This window comes from Aspergillus pseudotamarii, assembly GCF_009193445.1.
Source record: "Aspergillus pseudotamarii strain CBS 117625 unplaced genomic scaffold BDV38scaffold_44, whole genome shotgun sequence".
NCBI classification, from domain to species: Eukaryota; Fungi; Ascomycota; class Eurotiomycetes; order Eurotiales; family Aspergillaceae; genus Aspergillus; species Aspergillus pseudotamarii.
This window is the reverse complement of record NW_022475058.1, coordinates 60364-88021: the sequence shown is the minus strand read 5'-3', so window position 1 is coordinate 88021 and position 27658 is coordinate 60364. Positions and strand designations below refer to the sequence as shown.

Here is a 27658-nt window from a genome sequence, read left to right as displayed (position 1 = left end):
GTTAATCTTGGCTGGAACTCAGCAGAGTTGATTCATCCAATCGTGGATTCTGTTTGTTTGCCCGAGTCCGCAGGTCGTATTCCTTTGAGGTCTATGCAGAGCTAGTGCACGCTATGAGATACTATATCGTGCGTGACATAGCACCCTTGATCAATCCGATATGTTATTTATTTTCTTTTCTTTTCCTTTCCAATACCTTTCTTCCCAGGGAAATGATATGTCCCGGAGCTTTGCCACCTGGACAATACTTAGCATGAGATGCATGAACCAAAGGGTACCGAATGAGATTATCCGTTGATTTAAATACATCATTAGGAAAAGAGCCTCCCGGTATTGAGACTATTCACAATGATAATTTATTCTAATTACAATACTCAGTTTTCAACCTATGCACCTGGAACCAAAATAATCATGCAGTATTGGAATCAACCCTCCCAGCTCACCTGTATCTAAGGGTATACTCACCGAATGAAGATTCTCCAAGCCTCTGTAGTCCATATCCTGTCTCAGTGCAAAATTTTAAATAAAAATACAACCCAACGCCACGCAATGCTTTTCAGGATATATTAGAGAACCCCAAGCCTGAAATCCCGACAAAGATATCTTATTCTCAGCGTAACTCTTTGTCGCCCGGTGACCAACAAGACGGAAAAATAAAAAGGTGACAACACAAGGCTTGGGTATGAATCAAGAGAGAGTAGAAGCGAAAATACTATAAGAACAAAAGGGGGGAAGATGGAGACGCTCATATGCATGTCAGAGAAGTAGGACCGTGTTGTCTTGTAGATCTGTAGATCAATGTGATATCTTCGCATATCACATGTCTTCTGTAGAACGATAACAATAAAGCATGGCAGCCGGGTGATATGAGATGCACCGGAATATATGCTACATCCATTCCACAGCCTATCTCCGTTTCGGTCGGATGAACGGATCGACTGTTTTCTTCTTCCGCATCGGCGGAGGGGGCCTGGCCCCATTCCCTGGCCGCTGGGGAGGCCGCTGTGGATGCTATATAAGAGTGAAGTTAGCAAGCAGTTGCCAAGCTATCCATAGTAGAGATAAAACACATACATTTGCTGGACCTGCATCCGCCCGTGGGCCGCTGGGAGGCTTATTCTGGCTGATAGGCGCATAAGCCGGTCCATCTCGTGACGGTTTCACTAGATCCTGCGAGACTAATCAGCAGAGTTCATTATGAAGTTGGAAGGAATGGCCAACCTCCGTGTTCAGCGGAACATTAGCATCGATTTTTCGTCGTGGGTTCTTAGGGGCTGTTGGTGGCACGTTTTGATCTGATTTTCGCTTTGGAGGCTTCGCGGCGTCAGAAGAGGGGGAATTTGTGCGTTTGCGCTTAGCTGCGCCTTTGCTGCTATCTGTTTTGGGTTGCTCGGACTTTTTATCGTTGGGACCAGACGTAACCTGGATAACAGGTACTTTGGGGTCGTGCCCTCCAAGTTGCCTGGCCCGTTGGCGGTCTGCTCTCTGCTTTTGCATTTGCGTATGATGATATTCCTCTCGCGAAATTCTTTGTTTCTCTTGCTTTGATAAAATTCTCGTGGACTTGCAGTCACGAGCAACGTGTCCAGCCTCGCCGCACTCCAGACAACGCTCTGATGTACAAACTGCACGCGTATGTCCGGGCTGCCCACACCTGTAGCAGTTGCCTCGAGCTGCTTCCTTCGCATCGATGTTGTCGCAATTATGAGTCATGTGAGAGAAATTGCCACAATAACCACACATGCGGTTATCATCCAAGCCGCTGGCACCCCCTGACGGTCCCTCAGGTGGGGAGACATAAGGGTCATTCTTGTTGGACGCACCCGTAGGATCTGTTGGGAGATTGTCACGAGAGGATGAGGACGACCGAGAAGCAGGATCGGTTGGTGTGCCGGGAGAAGGCTTTGTTGACTCTGCTGCATCAGCATCCAGCATGTCAACATTCCTGTAGCCAGTAAACTGGGGCCGCTGAAGGATTTTCAGAACATCACCATCAGTGTAGACACTCCGACGGCGAGCGTCTTTTATAAGGCTATTCCAGAACTCGCCCTGCACCAGGGACTGCGAATTCCCTAGAACCCAAAGTGAGGACTTGGCACGCGTCAAACCGACGTTCATACGGCGAATGTCGGACAAGAAACCAATTCCTTTGTTGGAGGCTCTAACGCACGAAAATATGATAACCTCACTCTCCCTTCCTTGGAAGGCATCTGTAGTGTTGAAATCAATCATGCTAAAGATTGCATTTCCATATTTCGCGGCAAAATGAGTTTTCAACTCTCTTAGTTGGCCTTTATACGGGGTAATGATGCCGATTTTACCAGAGAAGTCAAAGCCTTGGAAATCCGAGACCAACCGCTCATATAATTGCATGGCTACTCGAAGTTCCGCCATATTGACCAATGAGTGACCCCTTGCAGCACTTTGGTGAAGACCCTGTACATCAAAGAACCGATATGGGCTAAGAAGCTCGCTCTGATGCCAGGGACGAGCGCGAAGCCGTGCCATGTCAGGACCGTCTTGCAGCTTACCATCATAGAAGGCATTGCGCGGGTATGCACTGATTTCCGGATGCATACGGTATTGGATATCCAGCAGGTGGACATCCCTAGGGTGATTGGACTGCATCCGGACGAACAGACTCTGCTCATATTGGAATTTCGAAGCGACTTTGGACAGGACAGTGGGCGGTAATTGTTTTGGATCTCCGACAAGGATACATTTGGAACATCCATATTTTAGCGGGATTAGAGCACTCAGTTCAATCGATTGCGCAGCTTCGTCAATGACAACTGTTTCGAACTCAATGCTTAGGTTCTGGAACATCTCGTGACCACTACCACTGAGAGTGGCACAGATAACATGAGCCCCATCAATGATCTCCTGCTGTATTTTCCGCCGGGTTAAGTCAGCATCACGGGCCGCTGAATGGTTTTTGTCGCGGGCATTATCGATCTCTTGACTCAATGCAGTCTTCTTCTTCTTAAGCAGCTCAAACTCGCGTTCTAGTTCTGCAGGAACAGGTAAGCCCTGGGCTCTGCATTGGTCCAACTTGGAACGAGTTTCTTTGAAAGCAGTGTCAGCTGCTTTGTGCTCCATATAAATCTTCTGTAGATCCCTTTCGCCCGAGTCTTTGCGTGATGTTTGGCTCAATCTTGCATTCACTAGTTCGTCTAGGGTCACATCAAGGACATTGGTATTTATGGCATCGCTCCTTCCAAGTCGAATGACGGATAGCTTTTCATGGCGACCCTGAATTGTCTTGACACCTGTTTTGAATCTCATGACCAATTCATCAACGGCGGCATTGCTAGGGGCGCACACAAGCAGCTTCTTTGAAGTAGTTGTCCTTGGGGGAGGTTTGATGTTCCCGACACCTGTTGGCCGCGAGATGGTGACACCCTGGTTGCCAAGTACGCCACTCAGGAGAGCTCCCACAAGAGCAACAATTGTCTTTGTTTTTCCAGATCCCGGAGGACCTTGAATGAGGGTGAAAGCATCATTGTCCAGAGCGGACTTGATAGCCTTTGCCTGGGCGGGGTTGACGTTGTAATTCTCAGCAATTGGGCCCAAGGTTGCTTCCGAATAATTCAGGATTGGGGACGGCTTGGCTTTCACGACCTCCTCGCAAAGATCATAATATTGCAAGGCCATAAGAGCACCATATTCACGCTCGAGAGGGGTTAAGGATGTAACCTTGGCACCCCAGATCTCTGATCCTGGTGCAAGGGCGTTGATAAATGAGTTACCAGGGTTAACTCTATAGGCAATCTCTACGGTTCCCTTCTTTTTATTTATTCCCGCAATACGAGCAAGACAATGCGGAGCAGACGGATTATTAGTCGGTGAGTTTGCCTTTGAAAGCAAGACAATGTCTGCTTCGCCAAGCCCATAGTCCTTGACCTCAAGCGCTGGCATAACCGTGCTAACTTCCACGAAAGAGTCCACCGACAGTCGTGTCGCGACCTTAACCTCGAATGGTTTGAAATTTCCCTCTTCTTTCGAGGACTGGAAACCTTGCCATGCTTCCAGTATCAAAAGAGGCTCGAAAGTTTTCTGGTAATCAATAGGGTCTCTGAATGTGTTGGATATCAAACTGTAATCAGTACGGCCCGAGTTCGGCGGAAGATCGCCGTTAGCAAAAAAGTCCCAAGACAATATGGTCCGATGTAGTGAAGAGAGGTCTGGAGCCAATCGTGCGCGCATATCCTTTGCAGAACGCACTTGCTTGATCTTCTTGACAGGACCCTGCTGTTTGAGTGACAGTCTCTTGCTTTCTTCATAGGCCCTAACGGCGTCAGGTTTAGATCCACCTTTCGGGCCGAAAAGCTCTCTGTCGAGTTCATCCTCACTCTCCGATTCAGACTCTGACCCCGATGACACCATCATACTATCAGCAGGCCTATGATCCTTGCCTTTAACTCCAATTCCAGTCAGCCCAGAGCCTTGTTCAGCGGTTTGTTCAGCAACTCCAGTCGCCGGAAGACTCTTCTTCAAACGTGCAAGCTCGGCCATATCACGCTTCTTTTTAGCCTCTCGCTCTCTTTCTCGTTTCTCACGGAAAGCCTGGACGGTTACATTAGACTTCAAAGGCGCCGGGGCGGGCCTGGGAATCGCTGGAAGAGCCTTTGCTGCTTTCTCAGCCCTCTTCTTCGCTTCGGCAGCGACTCTTTCCTTGTTTAGTTCAACAGACCGAGATAATTGCAAGAGGACATCATCTGGAACATTGTCGTCGAACTCGTCCGGTGTTCTTGATGGGCTGGGAGTAGCTGAAAGCTCGGCCGGTCTAGCAAATGCTGTGATCGAGCTCTGTTTCTTTAGACTAGCAGTCGAAGCAGTAACAACAGGCTTCTTGTAATAAGCTTCCAAAGCTCTAACAAGTTCTGCCTTCTCCCGTAACGTCAGCATAGTCTTGACGGTAGACTTGACTGCGACACCCTCAATATAATCTAGAGCATCCTCTTTCACGGTGGTAACGCTGAGCTCCCCAAGACGGCGAAGGAGCTTGGCAACAAGTCCAACTAGAGTAGTAGCCAAATACTCATCCTTCAGTCGTAGCCATTTGACCATTGTACTCATAGTCGCCGTTGGAGACTTGAGGAAATTCTCGCGGGCAGAGGTCTCTTGACTGGGGTCCGCGTCGACAACGGCACTCAGAAAGACACCGTACTGATCGAAGAGAAGATCGGCGAACTGGATACTATCGCGACAGAATTCTAGCATCACCATCCTGTCATTGCCTCTGAGATGCCACGATTCAGTTTCGTCAAATATCGTGGTCAAGGCTTGCCACAGGTATTCCCACAGCTTCTGAAGAGAAAGAATCTCTCGGCGATCTGCGAGTTTGCGAGTTCTGAGCATACCAGCCTGGCTGTCGCAAAGGATATCCACAATGTCCGTTCCTGTATGAATCATCCTCGGGGCAGAAGCAAATGTTTTCATGTTCGATATACGTCGAAAAGACCAGCTGAGCCCGTACATAGTCGTAGTAAAGAAAGACTGTAAAAGATGGGAAATGGCATCCCTTCGAGCAGACTGTCCACTGACATTTTTTATGAGATCCACTGCGGCTTGATAGGTGTTCAGATCAGCTGCAAAAAGTGCGGAGATCAGAGCACTACTAGTATCTTGACTTTTAAAGAGCTCGTCAAGGTGCTCCGGATTGAAATCTGCAAGACGCTCAATTATTAAGCATGACAGATGAGTAAGATGGCCGTAGATCATGTTGAAGTGAGTCTTCTCCTGACTGGCTCCTCCCTTTGTGGGGAATTTCTCCAAACCGACCAGCGGTAATATACCGAGAAGAGCAGATGTTGAAAGGGCCAGATTGTCTTCATGAAGGTGTTTTACAACAGCGTCCCAAATTGGAGCTGAATACGTGCTTACACCATGCTGAAGGGTATTATACCGTAAGATGACCTCATAATCGCTCTTGAGAGATTGACACTCCAGAGCGAGTGTATTACGAATGACATCCATGCACAGCGCTGATATTTCGCGCTGACGTCCCTGTTCAACCTCAAACTTGGGAGGTTCAAGAATTCTAGCGATGTTTGCACTCACAACTTCCATGGTCTCAGATAGAACAATTCGCGCTACAGAGCCCCTCGAAGATTCATGGTCGGTGAAACTGCGAAGTGTATAGAGTAAGCTTGACAAGCCGATGTGAAAGCAATGATACCTGGCCAAGTTAGGCAGGCGCGAGTCTTGTAGCCGATCAAGAAGCTGGTAAACTAGGGACCTGCATGCTGACGGTTGATGGGGGCCCTTCAGTGATGACATAAATGGATTAATCCACGACAACATATCTTTCATAGCGGACTTTTCATAGGGCTCGCCATCGGTGGCTTGCATCAAGAATGCATCCAGCTGGGGATTGTAGAACACAAGCTCAATGATAGCTTGAGGCGATATGGTCTGCATCGCATCCCAGAAGTCTCCAGGTGCCTTTTCCAAAAATATCTGAATCGTATTCAAGATAAAGCGCAGGCCAGGAGACTGTATCCCGATGTGCTCCACCGAAAGACGGCAAGGGTCAATTTCGAGGGCTCGCAGATGATGAGTAATCTGGTCTTTATCTAGCCTTTTCACCACAAGCTGCATTCCACGCCATAGTCGCTGGATGGCAGCGACCTGAACCGGCTGTTGAGAAGCTGACCTAAGTGCGCCCAAAAGCCCTTCTTTGATTGCCCAATCAAATTCTGTGTCGCTGGGAGGTCGGGAATACCGCATCCAAGCCTGGATAGCCCAAAAGCTGCGACTCTGATTGGGGTCAAACAAGAAACGGGAGACAGCCGGGATATAGTCCGAAACTTTTAGACTACGCTTCGTCTGAATAAGCCTAAATGGCTCGTCGAAGTATTGCTGGAGAAGACTGTCATTGCGAAGCATAGCATCACAACTCAAGCTCTCAAAGATGGATAGCAAAGAAGCCCGGTCCAACACATGAAGCCCAATTTCCTGGGGTGGTACCTCTTTCAATTTCGTTGTTGCAGTGGTCAAATTCCTCGTTATCCTCTTTATATCGGATTCGTCAATCATCCGGGAAAACTTTTCGATATCTTCATCATCGTAGTTTTCTTTCAGTTGCTCCATCAACCAAATCTTTCCCGTATAGTACTGTTTGATACAGAGATCGCATTTCTCGAGGGTGTCGTCCAACTTCCTCCAAATCCAGTTTTGCAGCTCTTCAACCCCCTCTTCGTTGTACGCCAATATGCGCATGCATGACAGGAATTTTTCCCTGCGAGCTGCCGCCTCTGCCACCAGTTCTGCTATGTTCTTCCCCGATTCGTCCACCTGATCAGTTTCGTCGTAGCGTGCGTGGTCGTCATCATGTTGTCGCGGGCATAATAGGTGGACGTTGTCAGGAAGGGCTTGTAGCTCTCTGCAAACAGATTGACGCTTAACTACTGTAATAAACGGTGACAGCTGCAAGCTGCACAACTTAGCGACTCACCCAACAATATCCATAAACTCCATGGTTACGATCCGATAATCCAGCTGTGGTGTGTCGCTGCGGTAAACAACAGAGCATGGAGCATTCCCTGGCCAAATAGACAGAAATTGGCTACTATGCTCAAATCTAGAATGCAAAGTCTCACAGAGCTATCTCACTGGATCGACCAGGGCTTCAAAGATCCTCTTTCACGGTGGGCTATATAAGCATGGTTGTGGCAACTAGGCACTTAAGAGATGATACAAAAGGCTTTGCTTTTCCGCTCTGCACGCCACCACGTCACAGTGTGAAAGGAAGGATAAAGGGAAGTCGGGGGAATGATGTGCATTAACACAATCTTTATAAAAATTCAAAAAACAATGTGCTTACACATGCCCTCAAGGAAGCAACAACACAAAGAGACTCAAGTGTAAAGAGAAATGAAAAAGCCCATCGGCAGAAGGCATGCAATACAACGGAGTAAATCAGTGCCGCACCTTCGTTCCTGGCTATTGGTTAATGTAGAAGGCGGTCAAAACGCCTATCATCCACTTTACGCGCGAGGACGCGCCTATCCTCCACCTGAGCTTTTGTGCGCTACACCTAATTCAGATTAATCTCATTTCTTTACATCGTCCGCATCCTGTCCTGCCGAATGCTGCTGAGGTGTCTACATGACGGATGACTGCTTTCGAATGAACTCTCTACTTCTCTGAGGGACATTTATATTGACAGCCTTCAATAGAAAACGTAAAATCCATAAAACCCGCCACCACACATACCTCATTCCTTCAAGAGCGCTCAAGGTTGTCCTTTGATCAGATCTTTTGTGAAAACAGTCAAGATTATAAGTGAGGAAGGGAAAAGAAAAGGGTAGCGAAGGAAGAAAAGCGTATTCACACACACGAAAATAAGGCTTTTGTACAAGAAAAACACAGGCCTTACGCCACAAAGTAGATAAAAAGGGGAAGTCAAAAGATTGAACGCAGTAAAGCTTCAGTAGAAAATATTCGCGCCGAACCACCCAGATATGTATACCGAACGCCTTCTATGGGGGAATAAATAGCGGGGCTCCAAGAAAACAAGGAGATTACTCGTCATACAAAACCACAAACAGAACGAAACAGATGCATCGACAAGAAACCGACAAAGGGTCGTGAGAAACATCGAGTGTATATAGTATAGTATAGGATGGATAAATATAGTTTATGACGAATGCGATGGAGGATCGTAAGGGGCTTTCAGTGGACTATGAGGACTTTGAGGCTCTTGAGCGCCACTTGTAAGTCCCGTCTCCACTCGCGTTAGCTCGTTGTTCGCTTCGAAATCATGTCGGACTCTATCAAAGGAATGCCGCGTCCGTTCGGTCGAGCCGCGGACATAGTCCACAGGCTGAGCATGATAAAATTGGTTCGTATCGAGGCTGGATGCATAATTTGTCCCATTACTGCCATTTTGACTGCGGTGGTTGTGCGTCTGATGGGTACGCGACGTTGGTGCAACGGAAGGCGTATATATCTGCTGGTCGTCGGAAAAAGGATCCTGTTTCATACTGGGTTGCATTGGTTTTCCCAAATCCGAAGAAGCAGCCGATTCATCACTCAACAACTGACCTGAAGCCGCAGCGCTAGCTGCCTTGGGCGGTACAAACGCCTCATACTGATCCAAGAACTTAAATTTGCCCTGAGTGACCTGCTCCCGAATGATGTCCACATCTAGGGGGAAAAACACCTTCTGGAAGGCCTTGAAAGTAAAACGAGGAAGGAGGCATATCGTGACGGTAAGAAGTAGTACAACCCAGAAAGACAAAGTTCCATAGACCTGGGCTCCGGACTTATAGAACTGAGCCGAAGCATCAACCGACGAGTAGATACCAGTCCAAAGGAAGATCAGGAGTGTACTGATAACATTGATCAATACTGTCAACCAATCCCACCGATACGAATTCAGCATGATGTAAGTATTGCTGGCAATGACCGCGCTCGTGGCGACGAGGACACCCATACGAGTCCGGTCGGCGATATCCAGCCCATTGGAGGTTTGGAAGGTCGCCCGGCTGTACAAAAGATATGGCATGAAGAAACAAATGAGGGACTGGTAAAGGCCATCAGCCATGTACAACCTAGGGCATGTTAGTACTGACTAGAAGGAATGGTCAGTTGGACAGCCTACCAGAATTTGAGTTGAGACCATTCCTTTCGCTCTATGCCTCGCATGTACAGTTGGGGAACAGCCAAAGAGATTTTGTCGTCGACGTCCTGGTCAAAGATACCCATGAAAATCACGGGAAGTGATGTAAACGCCACGTTGACCAGGACAATATATGTATAGTCAAAGAGGTAGGAGCCATCAAAGTCGTTGTAAATCGAATACCAGAAGAGTGCAATTGTCCATACTAAGTTCTAGAAAGTTGTTGTTAGCCGGGCCCCAATAGGTAGGATGACAAGCAAATGATAGAAGACATACCTTGTAGAAGAAGTTTGCAATGGTCTCCGCCATGCGGCGGTAAGACCATCTTCCATGGACAAGGATAAGACGCTGAAGGAACCGAAATTGACCAATAGCATAATCAGAGGACATGGCTGCCTGTCGGCCTTCTTCACCGATGATACCAACACCGACATCGGCCTCCTGGATCATGGCAACATCATTGGCACCATCGCCAATAGAGAGAGCCATAATATCAAGGCCATTCTTGACCATGCGTACGACTGCAGCTTTCTGTGCAGGACTGACTCGACAGCAAAGAACAGATTTGCACTGTTTACACAATAGCAAAAATTTCTGCTTTAGTTCATCATCGAGCATCAGCTTGAGCGTCTCACCATCAATAACTACGGCGTGTGTTGGTTCTGGTGGCGTATGGTCCTGGCGGGCAGCGAGAAGCTCTTCATCAGATCCGGTCAGTCCAAACCTATGCAACTGTTGGTCAAGTTCTTGCGCTGCACGGTGCGACTCATTGCCTGGGATGTTGAAGACAATCAATTCCATATCGTTATCCAAAAGGTTGCACGAGAACCCGATGTTGATGGCAGTCTCCACCTTATCGCCTGTCAAGACCCACAGCTTGATACCAGCATCCGCTAACAGAGAAATGGTATCTGGAACACCATCCTGGAGTCTATCCTCAATAGCAGTTCCTCCGATGAGCATGAGTTCTTGTTCGATGTTACTGGAGACCTCCTCAAGTTTTTCCTCACGGTCGGTGAGCGCAGCAGCGGCAATGTCGTGCTCCTTGCTCCATGCCCTGTATTCTTCCTCGCTGAGCACGCGATCTGCGACACACAAAGTCCGCAAACCTTCACGAGCGAACATTTCAAGGTGCTCTGCTGTCTTCTTTCGGAGTTCCTGTTGCTTCCCTGGGGCCAAGCGCGAGTAAATGATGCTATCAGCACCCTTGCAGAAGAGTCGTATGTGACCGTCAGGCATGCGGATGATCGCGCTCATTCGCTTTCTTGACGAGTTGAATTCTAGAGTGTTGAGCACGGTGTATGTCCGCTCTTCCCCCATGACGTTCAAAACGAGGTCGTCACCTGATCTTCCCAGAAGAGTGAAGCCACAGTCTCGAGCTGTGCCCACTAAAGCCGCCTCGTCGGGCGACTGTGCTTTAAACTCGATCTGTGGAGGATCTCCAGGTGTATGCTCGGTGATTACGGTATGACATACCGCAAGGGCGAGCATAAAATGTTCCGTGGCCTTCCTCTGGGCATCACCTGACTGGCCTCCCAAGTCTGCCACATAATTCGATGATACGAAAGTCAAACTCTCGTCATGCAAATAGGGGTTATCATGCATCTTGCGTAACAACTCGAGCATCTTAGTCGTATCTTGAGCAATCCTCTCCCGTTCCCTAGCAGCAACAGCATCAGCATCTCCTCCCTCTCGCCGTACCATGCCAACCTGAGCTTCGGTGAACGCTTCGCCGTACGAGATCCCATTAACAGTGCATTTCTTGAAGTCCATGACATTCTGAGTGAGCGTGCCTGTCTTGTCTGAGAAAATGTACTCAATTTGTCCAACATCGTCTGAAATGTTCCAAGACTTTGGCACACAGTAAATCTGCAGCTTCTCGTAGTACATGAAGATGTCACTGTGAATGAAGACAGCCTGGATTGTGCGAACGATTTCAAGAGAAATATAGAGTGAAATCGGAACCAAGTTTTGGAATAAGATGAGGGCGACCCAAAAGGTGATAATACCAGTGACCGCTGGAGTGCTCCCATAGGATTCCAAGTCGAAATAATTGAGAGACCTGTCGGTCGAGGACCACGCAACACCGTTGACGATACCGGAAATGAGGCACATGAAGAACAAGATAATGAAGTTGTATATGACGTTCCAATTGAGGTCCTTAGCAAGGCGGGCCCTTTTACTGGGTGTCACACCTGAGTTCAGCATAATTTTCGTCTCGTCACCAGTGAAAAGGACAACGCCAAGGGCCCATTCGGTGTTACGCAAAGAGCAACCACGGAGGAGTATATTGTTGATTGTGATGGGCTCAATCATTTCCTTTCGAGGTGCCTCCGGGAAGTCGGGATCACGCTGGTCCCAGCGTAGCGCACCGTTATAGGCGTACAAGTTGGGGTGCGGTGGCTCACTATCGATCACAAACTCCGCCCTCTCGCAATCTCTGGCATGTCTGACCTGCCGACCACAATGGAGGGCTTGGCGGACTTTGAGGTTAGTTTCGCCATCCAAGCTCTTCGTCTCCACGTAACATGCACCATCAGGATCGGACGTTGATAACACCACGACATCGGCTGGAACAGGATCTCCGTTGTATAGTCGAACATAATCTCCCACTTGGACATTCTTCCAATAATCGCGCTTAAACCTGGCCTTTCCAACTATCTGCTTGGACGTGTCCACAACACTCCCACCTTTTTTCGGGGGAGTAGCAGTATAAGCGGGCAGCGCGACACTGTCTCGAGCTTTGTCCGGATGCAGATATTGGCTATTCTCGTCAACTGCGTGTGTCCAATCCGGGCGCGCTTCGGGAGTCGGCGAAGGAACGGGTGTCATTTGAATAGCCTCGTCTGCCAAGCCGCCGTCGCCTCGTTGAGAATACACAGATGCACGGGGGGTCACTGTGGTCATAAAAGACGCACGCCTATCAGCTTCCTCGGGATCATGCTGCTTCTTGTTCTTCTGGGCCAAGCCCTTGATCGTTCTGTATGTCCATATAGTCGCCCGGGTACAGGCTTTCTTAAATCGACGCCACAGAGAGACGTTGTCTTCGACTGAATTCACATTGTTCCAGTCGATCAAGCGGTAGACCGGTGAATTATTGACTTCGTTATCAACTACTGTACGTCGCCAATCCTCAATAGCATCTTTGATGGATGTAACTACCACGATGACGATCAAGGGAACCGTGTTAAGGGCAGGAGTATCGACACCGAAAATAGAGAAGAACTAAACTTGGCTGTTAGTCATAGACACCTTCGGCGTAAGACCGATGATACGTACCCCGAGAATAATGATGAACAAGAAATAGATATTAGCAATGTTATGGAATTGGAGCCATATATTCTTCGGGACGAAAGTCAATGGTGTATATTTCGCAGTCCGAATTTTATTCCTGGGGTAATATGCCTTGGGGTGACCATCCTCATCTCTTTCCGACTCAGGGATAGGGATGTTAAAGTATACTCTTCGATTGCTGGCTTCCGCATCGCCTTCAGCATTCGGGTTCTCTGCAGTAGGAAGATTGCTAGATGTAGACTTGCGCTTCTCGTTCTTCATCTCCGAGCGTTTGTTAAAGCGATCCATGATAGAGACGCGTTTCCGCACACCTCCGGCGCCTTGAACTCGCTGCGTCGCCCATCGTTGTCGTTTAGTCGGTTTGGAAATATTGCTGCTCACTTCCTGGATTTCACCCCCAGGTAAGTCATTCTCCGGCGGCGCTAGATGATTGGAAGCCATTTAGGCTACTTCTAGCCCTCGACAGGGCATACAATGTGTGGCCGTTATGTACTTAAAAGGTGGAGGGCGAGCATCCGCTCCAAGGAGCCACAGACAATACCGCAGCCAGTTCGCGAATTCTTCGTTTGTTTCTGCGCGGAGAAGAGCGGGAAGGTTAGACAGTGAGAGAAATTTTGTCAATTATATCGCGATTGACAGCGTGGTAAAAGATCTCAGCTGTGAGGCGCTCAAGTGAAGCGGGTAGATTTGGTGGAGTTACCAGCAGTCTAAAGCAGTGTAATGGGAGCAAGGAAGAGGGCGAACGAACGGGGGAGGGGAGAAAGATGGGTTACCCGCCACGGGCCATGCATCTAACATAGAAGAAGTGATACACAGGATCCAAAAGTGCTAAAGAAATCTTTGGCGATGAGGATCGATCCTCCAGAGGGGAAAGTGTGAGAGGGAAAAGTAAGTCAAGAGGCTTAGGGACAGTGTTTCTGCCAATCCCTCTCTCCCTCTGGGAAGCCCCGGGAACGAGGAGGGTATATTACCAATCCAATACGCTGTAGCTTCTGCGGGATCAGCGGCATGGACATTGTTTCCAGTCCGGTATGGTAAAGTTCGAACCAGAGAACGCGTAAGTTTTAAATTATTAAGATGACAATGATCATCACGGTGGTACCTTTAGTGATGCCAAATTTTCCATGAGTGTTTCATCTACATAAGCATTTGCATACAATTTCTACTATGGTGTACAATGAGATTATATTCCCTCAATTTCTTGTTCAGTTCCATTTTCAATCTCTTCTCTAATATCGACTCGATATATAGCTTAGCTATCGCAAAAAGCAGACTGACGTATAAAGGGATCTAGATATTGCCGTCATAATTACGGTAATTTACCAGCAGAATGTACCAATACCTACCACGAGTTCGGCATGGGCATCCAGTGATGCCAGCCTCGCCATGGACTGTAAGCAACGATACTTTGGTTCTCCTCCCAAACTTTTTAACACCCGGTGGCAAGCACCCTCCGATACGGGATTCGGCTTTCGGAAGAGGCGAGTGCTTTTAAAGCAACATCTAGGCCATTATATTCTTAAGGGCCTACGGAAAACGGAGGACTTAAAAGTGATTTATGACATATTGCCAATACCCGCATACTACTACTCTAGGTACCGAGTCCATCCCGCACGGTTAAATCGGACCTCCGATATGGACAACTTGTCCGTTAGGGAGAAATGCGGAAACAAGGAAAGAAATAAAATAAAATAAGAAATAAAAGAGGAACAAGGATAAGGGTTGTAAGGCTGTGTTATACGAACTTAGGCAGTGCATATCTGACATTGTCCTATCATAATTTTTATTGTACTCCGTACAACAATTACACATATCCCCAAAAAAAAAAAAAAAAAAAAAAAGGGTGGGACACCTTTAAAGAAATCTATACGGAATATTGGAATACTAGTGACCCATAATCAGCCCCCTCGATTGTAGGTATGAGCTGACTACGTACTCAGAAGTGGCAGTGAGGTTTTCGTATGCGAAATTATACCCCATCCTGCAAAATGAGATGGTATGCAAAATAGTGCAGCTTCCATGGAACAGAACATGTCACCCACTTTAGATATGGGGGGGGCTTTTTCGGAGAATGGGGCCTGAAACAGGCTAAAGGCCGTCTCGGACGGCACATGCTTTCTCCGTAACTTATCCACAGGCCATGAGACATCATCTGTACTCGGGGCCATACATTCCACATGCCCTAACTCTTTGTAGCTCTGGCGTCAGGAAAAACTGTATACCTACATGGACAGTGCATAAGCCCAGAATTATACTAACGGCTATCCATATCTCATTTGTGCATCAAAGATATAACCATATATTAGTATAGGGGGATGGTCGCAATTCTATGATTCTATGTTTTCCTTTACCCCTTTTTCCATCTTTCTGCCTTCACCCCTCTCCTTTTCCCGTCTTGGCCTTTATAAGCTAACTGCTGAATCTAGTATGGTGTGACTCCATCTTGCGCGTAGCTGCGGTGGATTTTGGCTCGTTACGTGAGCCGATGAAATGATCGCCCGCCAACTGTTCTTGAAATCGTTCCGATAAACTCAGTCTGTGGTACGGAGCAAAAGGAAGCCTCTACGCGAGGGAATGCTCCTGTCAGTAACTAGGTAATTCTCACGCGGTGTGGTATCAAACAGTCGGAATTTACTTTCACCCCCCCCGTATAGGGTATCTGTCCATTTGCTGTCTATATTTGGCAATACGCACCGCCTACCGGTTTTATGCATGCAGTATCCCATGACCCGTACTGTACACTGTACGCTGCAAATCACAATTTGCAAAATGAGCCTACGTCAGTCCAGCATATGATATGCACATACATGGATACATACGGAGTACAGTCTCTGTTGCTCACTTTACATCCGTCTTCCAATCGTACAACTGGTTTTCTTAGAAACCTGAAAGCCATAATAATATTCTCATCTGATGCTTATTATAAGCAAAAATCAGCTGAGCATGCGTTGATCTACATAAACATAATCATTCCTCAAGTATTTCCTTTGAATGGTGGATCCTGAATCTCGAGTCGTTGGGTGTAATGGATTTGCATCAGTCAGTCAGATCGGCCGCGAACTGTTGTGGGGAACAAAGTGTACAGTGTACAGTAAGCCAGATCTGCACTTTTCTCTCACCCCTAAACTTTTCCCGATACAGAAGACAGGTGGAAAATTTCAGGCTCGATAAGCAATCCACAGCTTAAAGGGGGGGCAGTGCACTATTAGGCCAGACAAAGTCGACTGCAAGTATCTGTACCCCGTAGGTGTTCCGAGCAGGTTCTCCATACCTTAGGCAGCAATGTAACCTAAAGCGCTACTCCTACTCTATTAGTAGTATTCTATCTATTCCCTACCTTACTGTCGCAGCACAAACAAATGAAGCCTGCAGTAATTACCAAAAAGGTATCCTGAGAATTGAAATGTTCTTTTGGCAAAGTGGGGGACTTAAGGTTACGTAGGGCGTCGGGATGAAGCTCCTAAAGGGACTAATTCCACCAAAAGCAGTAATTGGCTTTGAATACTGAGTAACTATTGCCCAAAAGATCACGATTATCGAACTTTGCGTTGATCGGAAATCACCCTTAGGGAAACCCTTTTTTTTTTACCCCTTCCCGTTGTCCGTGGTACTTTATCTGCTAGTTCTATATAATTTTTGTCTGTAATTAGATGCCAAGCCTATACCTTATTATCAAAGTTCAGCTCTGTCACAATTCCACTCCTTCCCTGTTCAGTGGATCAAAATGAGATATGGACTGACTAAAAGTCAAAGAATTGGACGATAGCGTCTCAGTATAAAGTCTCGTTCCGCGCAAGGGGCATTAAAACATCCTCTACTCTGTATAGTTTATCTGTATACTGGAGACCGCTCGGTCATGCCTCATCGATGAACCTATTATACTTGTCTCTTCCTAATGGCATAATTCTGTAAACATACACATGATGTCCTTTTCCAAGATTTTAGATTACTTCAATAGAGAAGAAAGTTGACGCCCAGTGAGGTTTATTCGTTGTATGTACATGAATTTCTATACACATAGAAGTCCATCGCTTGTTTTTATCAACATCCAGTGCTAAGCGTAAGACTAGCATGATACTCATGACCATTTGTTTTCCTGTCTTCGTATAGCTATAATATTAAGTTGCTGAAAACTTTCGGGGTAGTTGAGGACGTGGTACAGCAGCTGGGTAGCATTAGAGGGCTATATATATCTCGCTTGAGGAGCAGGTCTAACATATAACCTTAGGTATCGATACTATACCAAGTGAGTCCAACTAAAGTAATATAAGACTTTCCGTACGATTAATTAGTTATGGCATTTCTTTAGTGGTTCTGATTCGCCATCATGTTGGGCAGCTCGAGGATTGTGAATAAGAGACATATACTTGCTACTACAAATACCTATAAAGGGGCCCCATGTTAAACAAAGATATATATACATACCCACACAACGAGGAAAGGGAAGGCCACTGAGAATGGCCAAACAACCAGGGTAGGCGCGAAGGTCAGTAGTGTTAGAAAGTTGGTTTGAAGGTGTGATAGATAGTGCGTCTCACATACGGAGATGATCGTATAACAAAACTAACCTGTATGACCTAGTGGAAACTTCCGCATTTAGTTTGCCCCAGAAAAATGATATACTTGCGCAAGCAATTAGAAAGATTTAGAAAGCAGTTATTAACTTCATTCGAAGCAAAATGAGTGTTTGGACGTAGTCTAGACTGTCTCGTAGTATACTGGGGCCCAGGAAAGTACTCCATTTATCCGTAAGAGGTAAAGGCCATTCTATTGGCTAGCGCCGAACCTAACCTTTCTCCACTCAAGGTGTAGCGCCAAGATGCCTACTAGCTATCGGGAGCCGTGCATGCGGGCCAATTTCCATATCAAACTTCCTTCAGAATGTCCGGCATGTCTCAACGTTCCAGCATCAGGAATTATTTCAAACGGCCAGATTTTTCAGCTAGCAGAGATTCTCGGTACCAGGATCCAAGCGAAACTCTTGCCGCGAGTTCTCAGTCTTCTCCCCTCACTGAACCGCCGTCGTCCTTTGTATCAAATGGTGGATCTCCACAAACTCCAGACGGTCCAGCATTGCAGCTGAAACAGTCATTGTTACTCTCTGTCACAGATTCTGCAGAAAACTCACAGCACCAACCAAGCTCTCAAAATACTGAACCCACAGCTTCTGATCCAACATTACCACCAAGCTTCAACCTAGCCCAGCGCGTTGTTAGAAACGGAAAAGAAGTTGTAATCAGCTCCGACGGTGAAGATACGGACACAAGTGAGGTCTTTGAAGATCCAACCTCTCTTTTTCTGAAGTTCGCCAAACCAGATGAAACCTCCACAAAGGAAGAAACAAGCAATGATTCATCTAGCCACGGAAGGACTTTGCGTTCTCGGCCGTCAAGAGACGACGTGAAACCTAGAAGGTTTTCGCTGAGTCGTGTTTCTGCCCCGAAGTACAAGCACACCATTGATAGTCTTGTTACCCAGGCAGTCGATGATAATGAGACCGAGGCAAGCATTGCAAAGCTTAGGGCTGCTTTAGAAGAGGAAAATGCCCGGAAAGCCGCTTCAAAGTCCGAGGCAGCTCCGGGCTTACAACAGTTGCACGAAGGTATTCTGACGTCGGCTCTCGACGACCAGAATGACGAAACGGGGCTGCGACGCTTACTTGATGCTGTTCGGAGAACGGAAGCATTTGACATGGAGAAATCGTGGTTTTTCTTCGACCACGGCAGTGGATTAGCTCCTCCTCCGGCGTTTCCACGGAACTGTATACCAGCGAAGTCAAGTCTTTCTGTGCTACGAGGTTCGCTTGAAAAGTGGTATCTCGGGTTCCATCTCTAACCTGTTTGTAGATCCCGAATCGAGAGAGCGAGCATTTCATTCAGGCTCTGTTGATTTCGCGTTGTCAAGGGGGCTCCTGCCTGACGAGTTAGTTATATGGATGCTTAATTCTGGTGTGTTGACATGAATCCCTGAGTTAGTATTGCGCTTACATCCTTTAGTACCCTCAGAGCCTCGAGATACATTAAGGAGCGCTTATTGCCGGGCCTTCAAGGTTTGTCAAGCTATATGTTGAGTGGGAGAGGTTTTAATACTGAAGCATTTCAAAGAACACTACTGCGGAACGTATACAGTCACTTGTGCAGCCGGACAGCATTGACGCCATTTTTCAAAGGATGGGAGCAAGCCCGAAGGCCTTGGCATTCTCTGAAGTTATAGTTCCAGACGCAGTCCCAAAAAGTGAGGCTAGCCTGTATTTCTGCTCGTTTCGCTCTTTCGTATAACTAACAGAACACACAGATAGTTCGCTGCGCGCAGCTCCACAGCACCATGCTGCTCTGCTGTCTATTCTAAACCTTCTGCGTGGGGCAGCAGATCTGTTAGTGTCGAGGTTGCACCATGATGAAACAACTATTAACATTTGATAGGTTCTCCGACGAGACTAGAGAACACATACTTAGTATACTCTTCCGTCTTTCTCTCGACATATCATTAACTCGCGACCCCATGGGTTGCTCGGAATTGGAAAGGACTATAACTGCAGTGTTGGAGAGTATCCCCGAAGAAACGGCGGATGAGTTGGTAATACTACCTATGTCGTGCGACAATATGCAAGGATATCCACTGACGTATCTAGGTATATCGCGTGTGCACATCTGCCTACGAAACCATCAACGATGCTGTATTCCAGAGCCGCCTCTTGACGCACATCTTGCCAACATCAAGCTGGATTGCAATGCTGCGATGCCGTCTCGCCGTCGCGTTCTTAACGAGCGATCCTTCTCCACTAACCGAAGAGCCAGATGTGATGGTTTATTTAAAGAGAATAACCAATGTCCTGAAAGACAAACGTTTTGATGTGAAGAGATATAAGACGAAAGATCAACCCGAATACGACTATGGGGAACTTATGGCTATAACTACTATCCTCAATATTGCTATTGATTCCGGCTGGTCCGGCGTGGACTTTTCGAGTAAAGATGCAGAGCGGGAATTCAACTCCGAGGTTGATGTGCTCGCGGACCGGATCAAGAGAATATTCACCTCCATTGAGGATTCGGGCGCATCCCATCTCAAGCGGACCCTAGCGAAGGAAGCCCTCGAAGCCTTGCACTACCGCATTATATACTCTGTCAGGACCAAGCCACGCCCAAAGAGGTCAATATTCGGAGAGAATGGGGCTGGTCGCCAAAACAAGAAAGTTTTTGACCCGTGGAAGGTCAATATCAAACAAGACCCGGAAACTCCCACCCGACAACCAGAAGCTTCGCCATGAGGCTAGTCCTTGACTATCCTCATGGCCCAAAATCTATTTTCTTCTTTGCGTGGGAAGTATATCCAGACTATACACCAACCTTTATCACAACAAATGTCAAAGGGATTCTAGTGCAAGAGCTTGACAAATGCCAGAGCTACTATGATTGAAATGGCCAGCCAGGAGCATGACCAGACAACCTAAAATTATCTAATGATGGAAGGGGATTATGACTGATATGAGCTTGAGAGCAGCAGCCAGTGATTCTACTGTAACGCTGCCTTTTCCCACCCGATCTTCTTGAAGAGTAGCCTGAAACGTAGGTAAACTTTACTGGAGAATAGTAAGAGACTGTAGACAGGGCTATGCTGTTCTCCGCATGCGGAGCGTTAATCAAAGAGACATAGATACAAGAATCAGCGATAACGGACTTGGCGCAAAATCAATAATAGGACAGGTATTAGTCTAATCGTAGAACCTCCGGTTCTGGTTCTTTCCGAATAGTGTTTCTCTCACGGCGGGAAGAGCATCGATCTCGAGCAACCGCAGGCGCTCTTCGAAAGTGTTGTTGAGCTCGATCGTACCCTGTCCGCCGAGAATGACCACACCTCCAGCACTGCAGATCATGCGTTAGATATAGTACGACCGAAAGTGGAAACAAAGAACATGACTTACGATCCCTCCGGCAAAGGCTCGGCCTCATCTACCTCCACATTAACATCCTTGCCAACCTTCTCTTTGAATGCCTTCTGAGCCCCCTCAATCGCCTTCTTAGCTGCGCCAGTGTCCTTGGCCCTCACCCGAATGGCCACCTTCTCCTCATTAAGAGCATACAAGCCCTCAAGGATCAGTCCCTGCAGAACAGTTTCATACTTCTTAGCATCCTTCGCTGCGATGCCGGAAATCTTATCACGAGCTTGCTGGAACAGCTCATCAAGAAGTTCCTGGCGAGAAGAAAGAACACGGAGACGAGTACGGTTTGAAAGGGTGGAACGGGTGATCTGTTGGGACATGGCAGCCTGCTTGAACTTCTTCTCGTACAGGGTGTCAATGGCAGCGGTTTCCTGACGGACGAGCTTTGACTTCTCAATCGCAAATTCTTCATCGGCCTTCAGCTCAATCTCACGGGCCTTCTCCAGCGCTTCCTGCCGGATGAAGGCCGTCATCTTGCGGAGCTCGCCCGCGACCTGTTCGTAGACGATATAAGCTCGGGGAATAACAGGCATATCATGCTTCGGAGGCAGCGTACCTGATCGTCGGAAAGGGCATGGCTTTGCGACATTTTGGCTAGCAATATCGGATGATAACAGAATCTAGGTATTAGATGGAGTCGAAGGGCGTGGTGACCAGACAGCGCAAGTCAAGCTTCCCGATGCGGAGGTGCTTTCTGGGGGGGGAGGTCAGGACAATGACCTAGTCAGCATTGGATTCCAGGACGATGGGGCACAGAAATGATCAGGGATCAAAAAAGACAAAAATAGAGTGGGAGGAATGCCTACCGGTGCAAATAGTTGGCGGGGCCAGGGAGGGGAGAGCTCTAAACAAGCAGCAGGTGAATGGGGGAGGTTGTACGCAGCGGATCTGGTGACGATCGGGTCAGTTGGCCATAGCGAGTTTGGCGCCTCAGGAACTACCTGACGGTTTCCCGCCCGCACCCCATGAGATCACTCCAGTCACTCGCCTTGTCTCAACTACATCGTCCTGGGCCTCCCATTTATTTCCTGTCCAACTCTGCCACTTCCCTGCTATTTTTCTTTCTAGAATATGGCGACAGTACTTCGAATCTTGCCGAAACTCTTTTAATGTGTTGCGGCGTCTGGTCTACCGTCCCCCACTTAACGACCAATGCATGAAGATACTCGTGATGGGTAATTTAGGTGGCCTGTCCCCACAGGGGAGTGTCGCGGTCTGTTTCCCACGCGAATGATATATTCCGGCGAATGATTTACTCAATGTACTGACTAGAACTGCGGTAATAGGTCGGAGTTGTCGTTGGACTGGTTTCGACCAGTCTCCAGGCCATTGGATTGACCCTCCAGCGCAAATCGCATATCCTCGAGGACGAGAAACACCCTTACGATCTCCGCCGGCCACCATACAAGCGTCGAAGATGGCAGGTATGCGAAGACTTACAAAACCGACGAGGAATAGTACTGATGGTCTACAGCTGGGCATGCTAATGTTCGTCATTTCGAACATCGTTGGGAGTACTATACAAATCACTACACTTCCGCTTCCGGTATTATCGACTCTCCAAGCTGTCAGTGTCTCCCCAAGCTCGGATCCCCAGAGCCCTTACTAACAAGGCTGTGAACAGTCCGGGCTCGTCTTTAATACCGTCTTTGCAACCTTGATTTTGGGGGAACCGTTCACCAGATACTCCCTTATAGGTACCATCCTGGTCTGTATCGGCGCTCTTCTCATAGCAACCTTCGGGGCCATTGGGGAGCCTGCACACACCCTCGATCAACTCCTAGAACTCCTCCAGCGTTGGAATTTTATTCTTTGGATGGCTGGAACAGCTGTACTGGTGCTGGTCATCTTACTCGGTTCAAGACTTCTGAAGTACTTCGCGTCTCCATTTCGTTCAAAACATTCGAGTTCCCGCCATCCTTATGTGCCACATCTACAACTGACCCAAGGCCGTTCTCGGCTAATACGTGGGTTATGCTGTGGACTAGTAAGCGGGATTCTATCGGCGCACGCTTTACTTTTGGCAAAATCAGCAGTTGAACTACTTGTACGAACGGTCGTGGATCGTGTGAATCAGTTCAACCGATGGCAGTCATGGGTAATATTGATTGCAATGATCACGCTTTCTCTCACGCAGCTCTTCTACCTACACCGAGGCCTGAAGCTGTGCAGCACGAGCGTTCTATATCCGTTTGTCTTTTGCATTTATAATATCATAGCCATTCTGGACGGTCTTATCTATTTTCGTCAGATGTCTCAGTTGACCGGCCTTCATGCTGGACTTATCGCACTTGGTACTCTTGTGTTGCTAAGCGGGGTGATGTGTCTCTCATGGCGATTAGAAGTCATCGATAGTCATGCCGCTGTAACAGTTGTCGGCCCATCTCAGACCGCACTGGGTCCTGGAATGGCTGTTGTCGAGGAACACCCTCGCTCATCCCTCGAACTGGGACTAGAAGACGAAGAAGACCAGGCCGGAGAGCACGAGCCTCTTCTATGGAAAGCCTCTCACCGCGGAGCTTCTCATCGACGAACCCCCAGCTTACCTGTACTCACCCCTCAAGGGAGTTCGGCAGACATGGATCCAGCATCCATTTGGGCGGAGCTCGACGAGTCGGATTTTGATTACGCTGACCCGGACTCCCGGACACCGTTACTCAAACGACTCTCTGCCGATCCATTTCAAACCCGACCAAGAGGAAAACCCAAGTCCGTCGCCCTGAAAGACGCCTCCCTGCGCAGACAACGCCACTCATCAACCAGCCCACTTATCCATCAGACCTGGAGTCCCCGCAAAGTTCGACCTTCCAGCTTCCAGCCCGGACACCAACGAAGAACGTCGGCCCCAACCCCCGACAACTGTCGAGCGCCCCAAAAGCGGCGCACATATGCCGGCGGCTCTTCTTTCTTTGACATCTCTAGCCTCGGATATGGAACCCAGGACAACCGCTCTGACACTCCCTCCTCCCGTGAACCACCACCACCACCCACCGACACAGACGCAATGCCCCTCGCAGGCACGAGCAGTGGCGCTCTAGGAGCCGCATGGCAAACCGGTCTACGGTACCTCTCTCGCTTAACCGGTGGTCAACGGCGGAGCGACCAAGGAACTCACGATGATCCCGAACACAACCCAGACACTGATACAGATAGATAATATCCCTGCATCCGTTACCAGTGAGCTAAGAAAGGACTGACCTTCCTATATCCCATTGTATATTACATCACAATATTCTTATGTCTGGTTATAAACCATTGTCCAACACAGTCGGAAGTGCTCATCCGCTTTCCATCCATGTTCTTCTTTGATTTGATCGGGACTAATCAGGGATGGTATGTTGAGCGACCTTTGGATTTGGGGAAAGTTACTGGCTTCTCGTGTAACGGACATTGGTTTTTTTTATTTGTTTTCCCCTTAATTCTATTTCTTTCTTTTTTTTTTTTTTAGTTTTTTTCCCTTTATATCATATAGCGTGGACGATGATACCTTGGATTAGTTAGATTGGCGGTAGACTTTCCTGACTCTGGGTTTTTATTTTGAGTATTCGTTCTTTCAAACTGCCTATGGAATGGACTTCCAGTTCTAGATCAAGATTGAAACATGTGACTGAAATCTAGTAGAAACAAGTAATATTATGCGTAGGAGTACCGTCTCCCTTGTTTGTTCAGTTACAGAATGAGGCAAAAGAAGAGCTCCAATTTTCTCCGTACCATACATGAGACATACGTCCTACCCGGGGAAACCCAGTCCAATATCGCATCAGTTACTCAATCAAATCAAAGCAAGGAAATTCGTGTCCGATTCCTACATGCGTGTCCTGGATTACTGCTCCCTGAGCAGTCGAATTGCACTGGTCGGGTATACCAGTGTTGACTAGGACATATGCAAGGAACACACACGACGCAAAGGGGGGAAATAGATAAAGATAAGTCAGGAATTAGTCAAAGCAGGTTGAAACACAAATTATGGATAAAAAACATTGTAAGGAAAACCACTTCGCCAGGAGTAAAGAGAAGAGATGAAAAGCACCAGTAACACCGCCACCTCCACTTGTCGTCTAGCAGATAATTAGATGAACGTGAAGAAAACAATTAATAGCTTCGGAACCCAGAACCAAGCGCTTGCATCCTTCGTGTTTCATCGTCAATTGAACTTTTTTTTTTCTGAATTTTTTTTTTGTCTTTTTATTTTTTTAAACCCTTGGTCTTGTATGACTTCGGAATAAATAGAATCGGAATCTAGCCAGCACGAGAACGGTGCTGCAGACCCCTCAACGTTGAATCAACGGCTCATGATATACACAGGTTACAAGCTAAGGCACCTTTGGTGTTTGTGTTATGTTGCTGGTATACGACGGAAACCGCGTTTAGAGCGTCATTTGCAGGGCAAGAGAATTCAGATTTCGCTGGGTATCAAAGGAAGGCCGATGGTGCGGAGGTGCACATGTTGAAGTTGACGAAGACGCGAAACAACAAACATCTGGATTCCGCGGCTTCTGAGGACATATTACGCAGAAGCAAGACCACCGCTTATGCAGTGGGCTGGTGCTGGGGCGGCATCCGGTTGCCCACGGGCATTCCAGGGTACTGCCCACCAGCTTGCTGTTGCTGCTGAAGATTTTGGTAGTAGGCCATCTGCTGCTGCTGTTCGTTGGTCATATAGCCTGGGTGCATGCCCGCAGGGCGAGGGATGTTCTGCTGCTGGGCATTGACATTGTTGTGGGCGGCGACATCCTCGGGTGTCTCTGTCGGCACATCACCGGCCTCGACACCGTTCTCATTGGTGGTAGGATCGGGTGCATTGAGACAGGCCTATCACGAGAGGAGATGTCAGTTCTGGCATATCGTTTACGTCACCGGGTGTAGATTCAGTCCACTCACCTGGATGAGGTTCTTGCCCTCGGCTTTCGTCACCAATGGTTGAAGCTTGGGGGTAGTGAAAGTATAGACGAGACCAGTCTCAGACACGACTAGCAATAGCACCTGGGTGCCCGTGAGAACCGACAGCTCGTATGCCTGTTTTGCGACCGCAGAGAAATCGTCAGCGATTTGGTGAGGTCAATGCACGCGACAATTGGATTATACGCGAATGAAAGAGGTGGATTGAATCCAAACAAAAGGGAATGGCCGGGCGAGAACTCGAGGAAACAAAGAAACAATGAGGGTATGGAGACGCGACAAGCACGTACCTTCTTCATGATACCCGCCTTCCGCTTGGAGAAAGTGATGTGGCGACGCGACTTATCCTGGATGAACTTGATTTCAATCTTTCTGCGCTCGCGACCGGGCTTATCGTCATCATCGTCGTCATCGTCGGCGCTCATACGAGCACGCTTGGTGCGGTTGTCAGCGGCGCCGTTACCGGCGGCCTGCTGCAGGTCATCCTGGGTAGGAGAAGGGTTCTCCTCACCGACGGCAGTGATGTCGGCCATGCTGGAACAAGGGTAGAACGGCGGGGGAAGGAAGAAAAGAAAAGATAGAGTAATGTCAAGAAGCAGGTAATGGGGATTATCTGGGGGATGTGAAGACAGATGCCCAAAGAGGAATGATGCTTTTGAGGGGGGAGGAAGAATGACCAAATCGAGTAACGCGTTTGCTTCGCAGGGTTTGGGTTCAGGACAAGAAGAGGAAAGAGAAACGGGGAGGAGGAGTTCGAAGAAGGCAAAGTGCCGGTTGGGACAGGCAGGCGGTCTGTCACGTGTGCCCGACGGCCCCATTCCCTCCTTACCGTATCACCGGTACAAGCAATCCTCCCTACACAGTGGATGAATTCCATGAATTCGACGGCGACACAGGACCCCCCGGAGTGGAAATGCTGCCAAATGTTTCAGAGGTAGAGACCTCTCTAAATGACCTTAACCTTACTATCAGGATACCTCAACCTATCACTTTCCTCCTTTCAAACCCATCACATCCAACCGTCATTTTCTCTTCGAAGCCTCCTGAAGGACAGCTGAAGACACCGACGGTAAATGACCGTAACAAAGTACTAAGTTTGTCCAGACCCAACGGTGGAGCACACGCCAATCTTGGCATTCTCTTTAATTGGCTCAGCCCCCGGGAGGCATCGAGGATTCGATCCGGAAGCCAACTCACATTCCCCACTATCGCGTAATAATACCTTGATACCACTGACCATGTACCACTATGTACTCCACTTGGTGAATAGTCTGGGAGGTTCTTATCTGGTTAAGCCTGTCCAAGTGCCTATCCTGAAGATCCTGATTATGTACTTCTCAATTCTTATTGTTTTGTGACGACGATGATTGACCAAATGACCAAAAAAAGATCACTGTTCGTCACATGATTTTTTGGGGTTCAGCAAAAGTGACCGGAACAAATTTACCTGCAGAAAATCAAGGCTGGAACTTCAGCAGGACCCAATTTTTGGTATTGTCACTTAACTACCTTTTTTTCGCTTTGTTTTTTCCAGGATGAGTCAGCCGCGGCACATTCCACGCCTCTCTCGAGTACCATCCAGCCAAGGTTTCCCCCACCACTAACTCCTCGTCGAACTCAAGGGCAGAACTTGGTCAATCTTGTAGAAATAATGCTATACCTATCATATGTGAGCATATCAGGCATGTAGCACAACAGAGATCATTATCCTGATCATGAGAACGATGTACGATGTAGCGTAAAGCAAGGGCAACGCTCCCCTGTATGTGACCGAACACACCTCATTGTGACCTGACCCCAGGCGTTCATGGTTCATGACTAGTTTCCTTTATAAATAGCATAAGGATGCATTGAGAATTTGAGAGTTACTCTCGCATGACCAGTCACCCCCATGG

The 27658-nt window shown here is 47.8% G+C and overlaps 8 protein-coding genes across 8 annotated transcripts; 3 read left to right on the top strand and 5 right to left on the bottom strand.

Moving 5' to 3' along the window:
- Positions 1 to 439: 439 nt before the first annotated feature.
- BDV38DRAFT_140703 (uncharacterized protein) lies at positions 440 to 1081 on the bottom strand. The gene has a single exon (XM_032051427.1). It carries the CDS (start codon positions 978 to 980, stop codon positions 567 to 569), a length of 414 nt encoding a protein of 137 aa, XP_031911388.1. The 5' UTR covers positions 981 to 1081; the 3' UTR covers positions 440 to 566.
- BDV38DRAFT_140652 (putative tRNA-splicing endonuclease) lies at positions 716 to 7551 on the bottom strand. Its single transcript, XM_032051425.1, has 2 exons — positions 1075 to 7551; positions 716 to 1011 (listed from the first exon to the last, which is right to left on the bottom strand). Exon 1 carries the CDS (start codon positions 7222 to 7224, stop codon positions 1183 to 1185), a length of 6042 nt encoding a protein of 2013 aa, XP_031911387.1. The 5' UTR covers positions 7225 to 7551; the 3' UTR covers positions 716 to 1011; positions 1075 to 1182.
- A 1093-nt stretch (positions 7552 to 8644) lies between these two features.
- BDV38DRAFT_272855 (uncharacterized protein) lies at positions 8645 to 13363 on the bottom strand (the record flags this gene model as incomplete). Its single annotated transcript, XM_032057565.1, has 4 exons — positions 8645 to 9560; positions 9611 to 9840; positions 9905 to 12853; positions 12908 to 13363. The coding sequence occupies 4 exons, from the start codon at positions 13361 to 13363 to the stop codon at positions 8645 to 8647; spliced, it is 4551 nt and encodes a 1516-aa protein (XP_031911386.1).
- A 4440-nt stretch (positions 13364 to 17803) lies between these two features.
- BDV38DRAFT_284960 (uncharacterized protein) lies at positions 17804 to 20192 on the top strand (the record flags this gene model as incomplete). The annotated part of the gene is made up of 7 exons (XM_032060381.1): positions 17804 to 18719; positions 18769 to 18870; positions 18919 to 18971; positions 19027 to 19156; positions 19217 to 19295; positions 19345 to 19498; positions 19554 to 20192. The coding sequence occupies 7 exons, from the start codon at positions 17804 to 17806 to the stop codon at positions 20190 to 20192; spliced, it is 2073 nt and encodes a 690-aa protein (XP_031911385.1).
- Positions 20193 to 20489: 297 nt separating this feature from the next.
- On the bottom strand, positions 20490 to 21791 carry BDV38DRAFT_140583 (H(+)-transporting V1 sector ATPase subunit E). Its single transcript, XM_032051424.1, has 4 exons — positions 21671 to 21791; positions 21421 to 21558; positions 20847 to 21358; positions 20490 to 20787 (listed from the first exon to the last, which is right to left on the bottom strand). The coding sequence occupies exons 2-4, from the start codon at positions 21451 to 21453 to the stop codon at positions 20637 to 20639; spliced, it is 696 nt and encodes a 231-aa protein (XP_031911384.1). The 5' UTR covers positions 21454 to 21558; positions 21671 to 21791; the 3' UTR covers positions 20490 to 20636.
- Positions 21792 to 22035: 244 nt separating this feature from the next.
- On the top strand, positions 22036 to 24021 carry BDV38DRAFT_272852 (DUF803 domain protein; the record flags this gene model as incomplete). The annotated part of the gene is made up of 4 exons (XM_032057564.1): positions 22036 to 22077; positions 22151 to 22288; positions 22339 to 22431; positions 22489 to 24021. The coding sequence occupies 4 exons, from the start codon at positions 22036 to 22038 to the stop codon at positions 24019 to 24021; spliced, it is 1806 nt and encodes a 601-aa protein (XP_031911383.1).
- Positions 24022 to 24819: 798 nt separating this feature from the next.
- On the bottom strand, positions 24820 to 26579 carry BDV38DRAFT_252548 (uncharacterized protein). The gene is made up of 3 exons (XM_032055145.1): positions 26054 to 26579; positions 25746 to 25880; positions 24820 to 25676 (listed from the first exon to the last, which is right to left on the bottom strand). Exons 1-3 carry the CDS (start codon positions 26294 to 26296, stop codon positions 25395 to 25397), a joined length of 660 nt encoding a protein of 219 aa, XP_031911382.1. The 5' UTR covers positions 26297 to 26579; the 3' UTR covers positions 24820 to 25394.
- An 8-nt stretch (positions 26580 to 26587) lies between these two features.
- BDV38DRAFT_252547 (uncharacterized protein) lies at positions 26588 to 27368 on the top strand. Its single transcript, XM_032055144.1, has one exon. It carries the CDS (start codon positions 26677 to 26679, stop codon positions 26977 to 26979), a length of 303 nt encoding a protein of 100 aa, XP_031911381.1. The 5' UTR covers positions 26588 to 26676; the 3' UTR covers positions 26980 to 27368.
- The last annotated feature ends 290 nt before the right edge of the window (positions 27369 to 27658 follow it).

Coding starts and splice junctions, on each gene's coding strand:
- BDV38DRAFT_140703 (XM_032051427.1), bottom strand. CDS start 980: ATGGGGCCAGGCCCCCTCCGCCGATGCGGAAGAAGAAAACAGTCGATC.
- BDV38DRAFT_140652 (XM_032051425.1), bottom strand. CDS start 7,224: ATGCGCATATTGGCGTACAACGAAGAGGGGGTTGAAGAGCTGCAAAAC.
- BDV38DRAFT_140583 (XM_032051424.1), bottom strand. CDS start 21,453: ATGTCGCAAAGCCATGCCCTTTCCGACGATCAG. Junction 21,359..21,420: donor ATGCCCTTTCCGACGATCAG/GTACGCTGCCTC, acceptor GTCTACGAACAG/GTCGCGGGCGAGCTCCGCAA. Junction 20,788..20,846: donor GAGCCTTTGCCGGAGGGATC/GTAAGTCATGTT, acceptor CATGATCTGCAG/TGCTGGAGGTGTGGTCATTC.
- BDV38DRAFT_252548 (XM_032055145.1), bottom strand. CDS start 26,296: ATGGCCGACATCACTGCCGTCGGTGAGGAGAACCCTTCTCCTACCCAG. Junction 25,881..26,053: donor AGGCGGGTATCATGAAGAAG/GTACGTGCTTGT, acceptor GTCGCAAAACAG/GCATACGAGCTGTCGGTTCT. Junction 25,677..25,745: donor AGGGCAAGAACCTCATCCAG/GTGAGTGGACTG, acceptor CTCTCGTGATAG/GCCTGTCTCAATGCACCCGA.
- BDV38DRAFT_252547 (XM_032055144.1), top strand. CDS start 26,677: ATGCTGCCAAATGTTTCAGAGGTAGAGACCTCTCTAAATGACCTTAAC.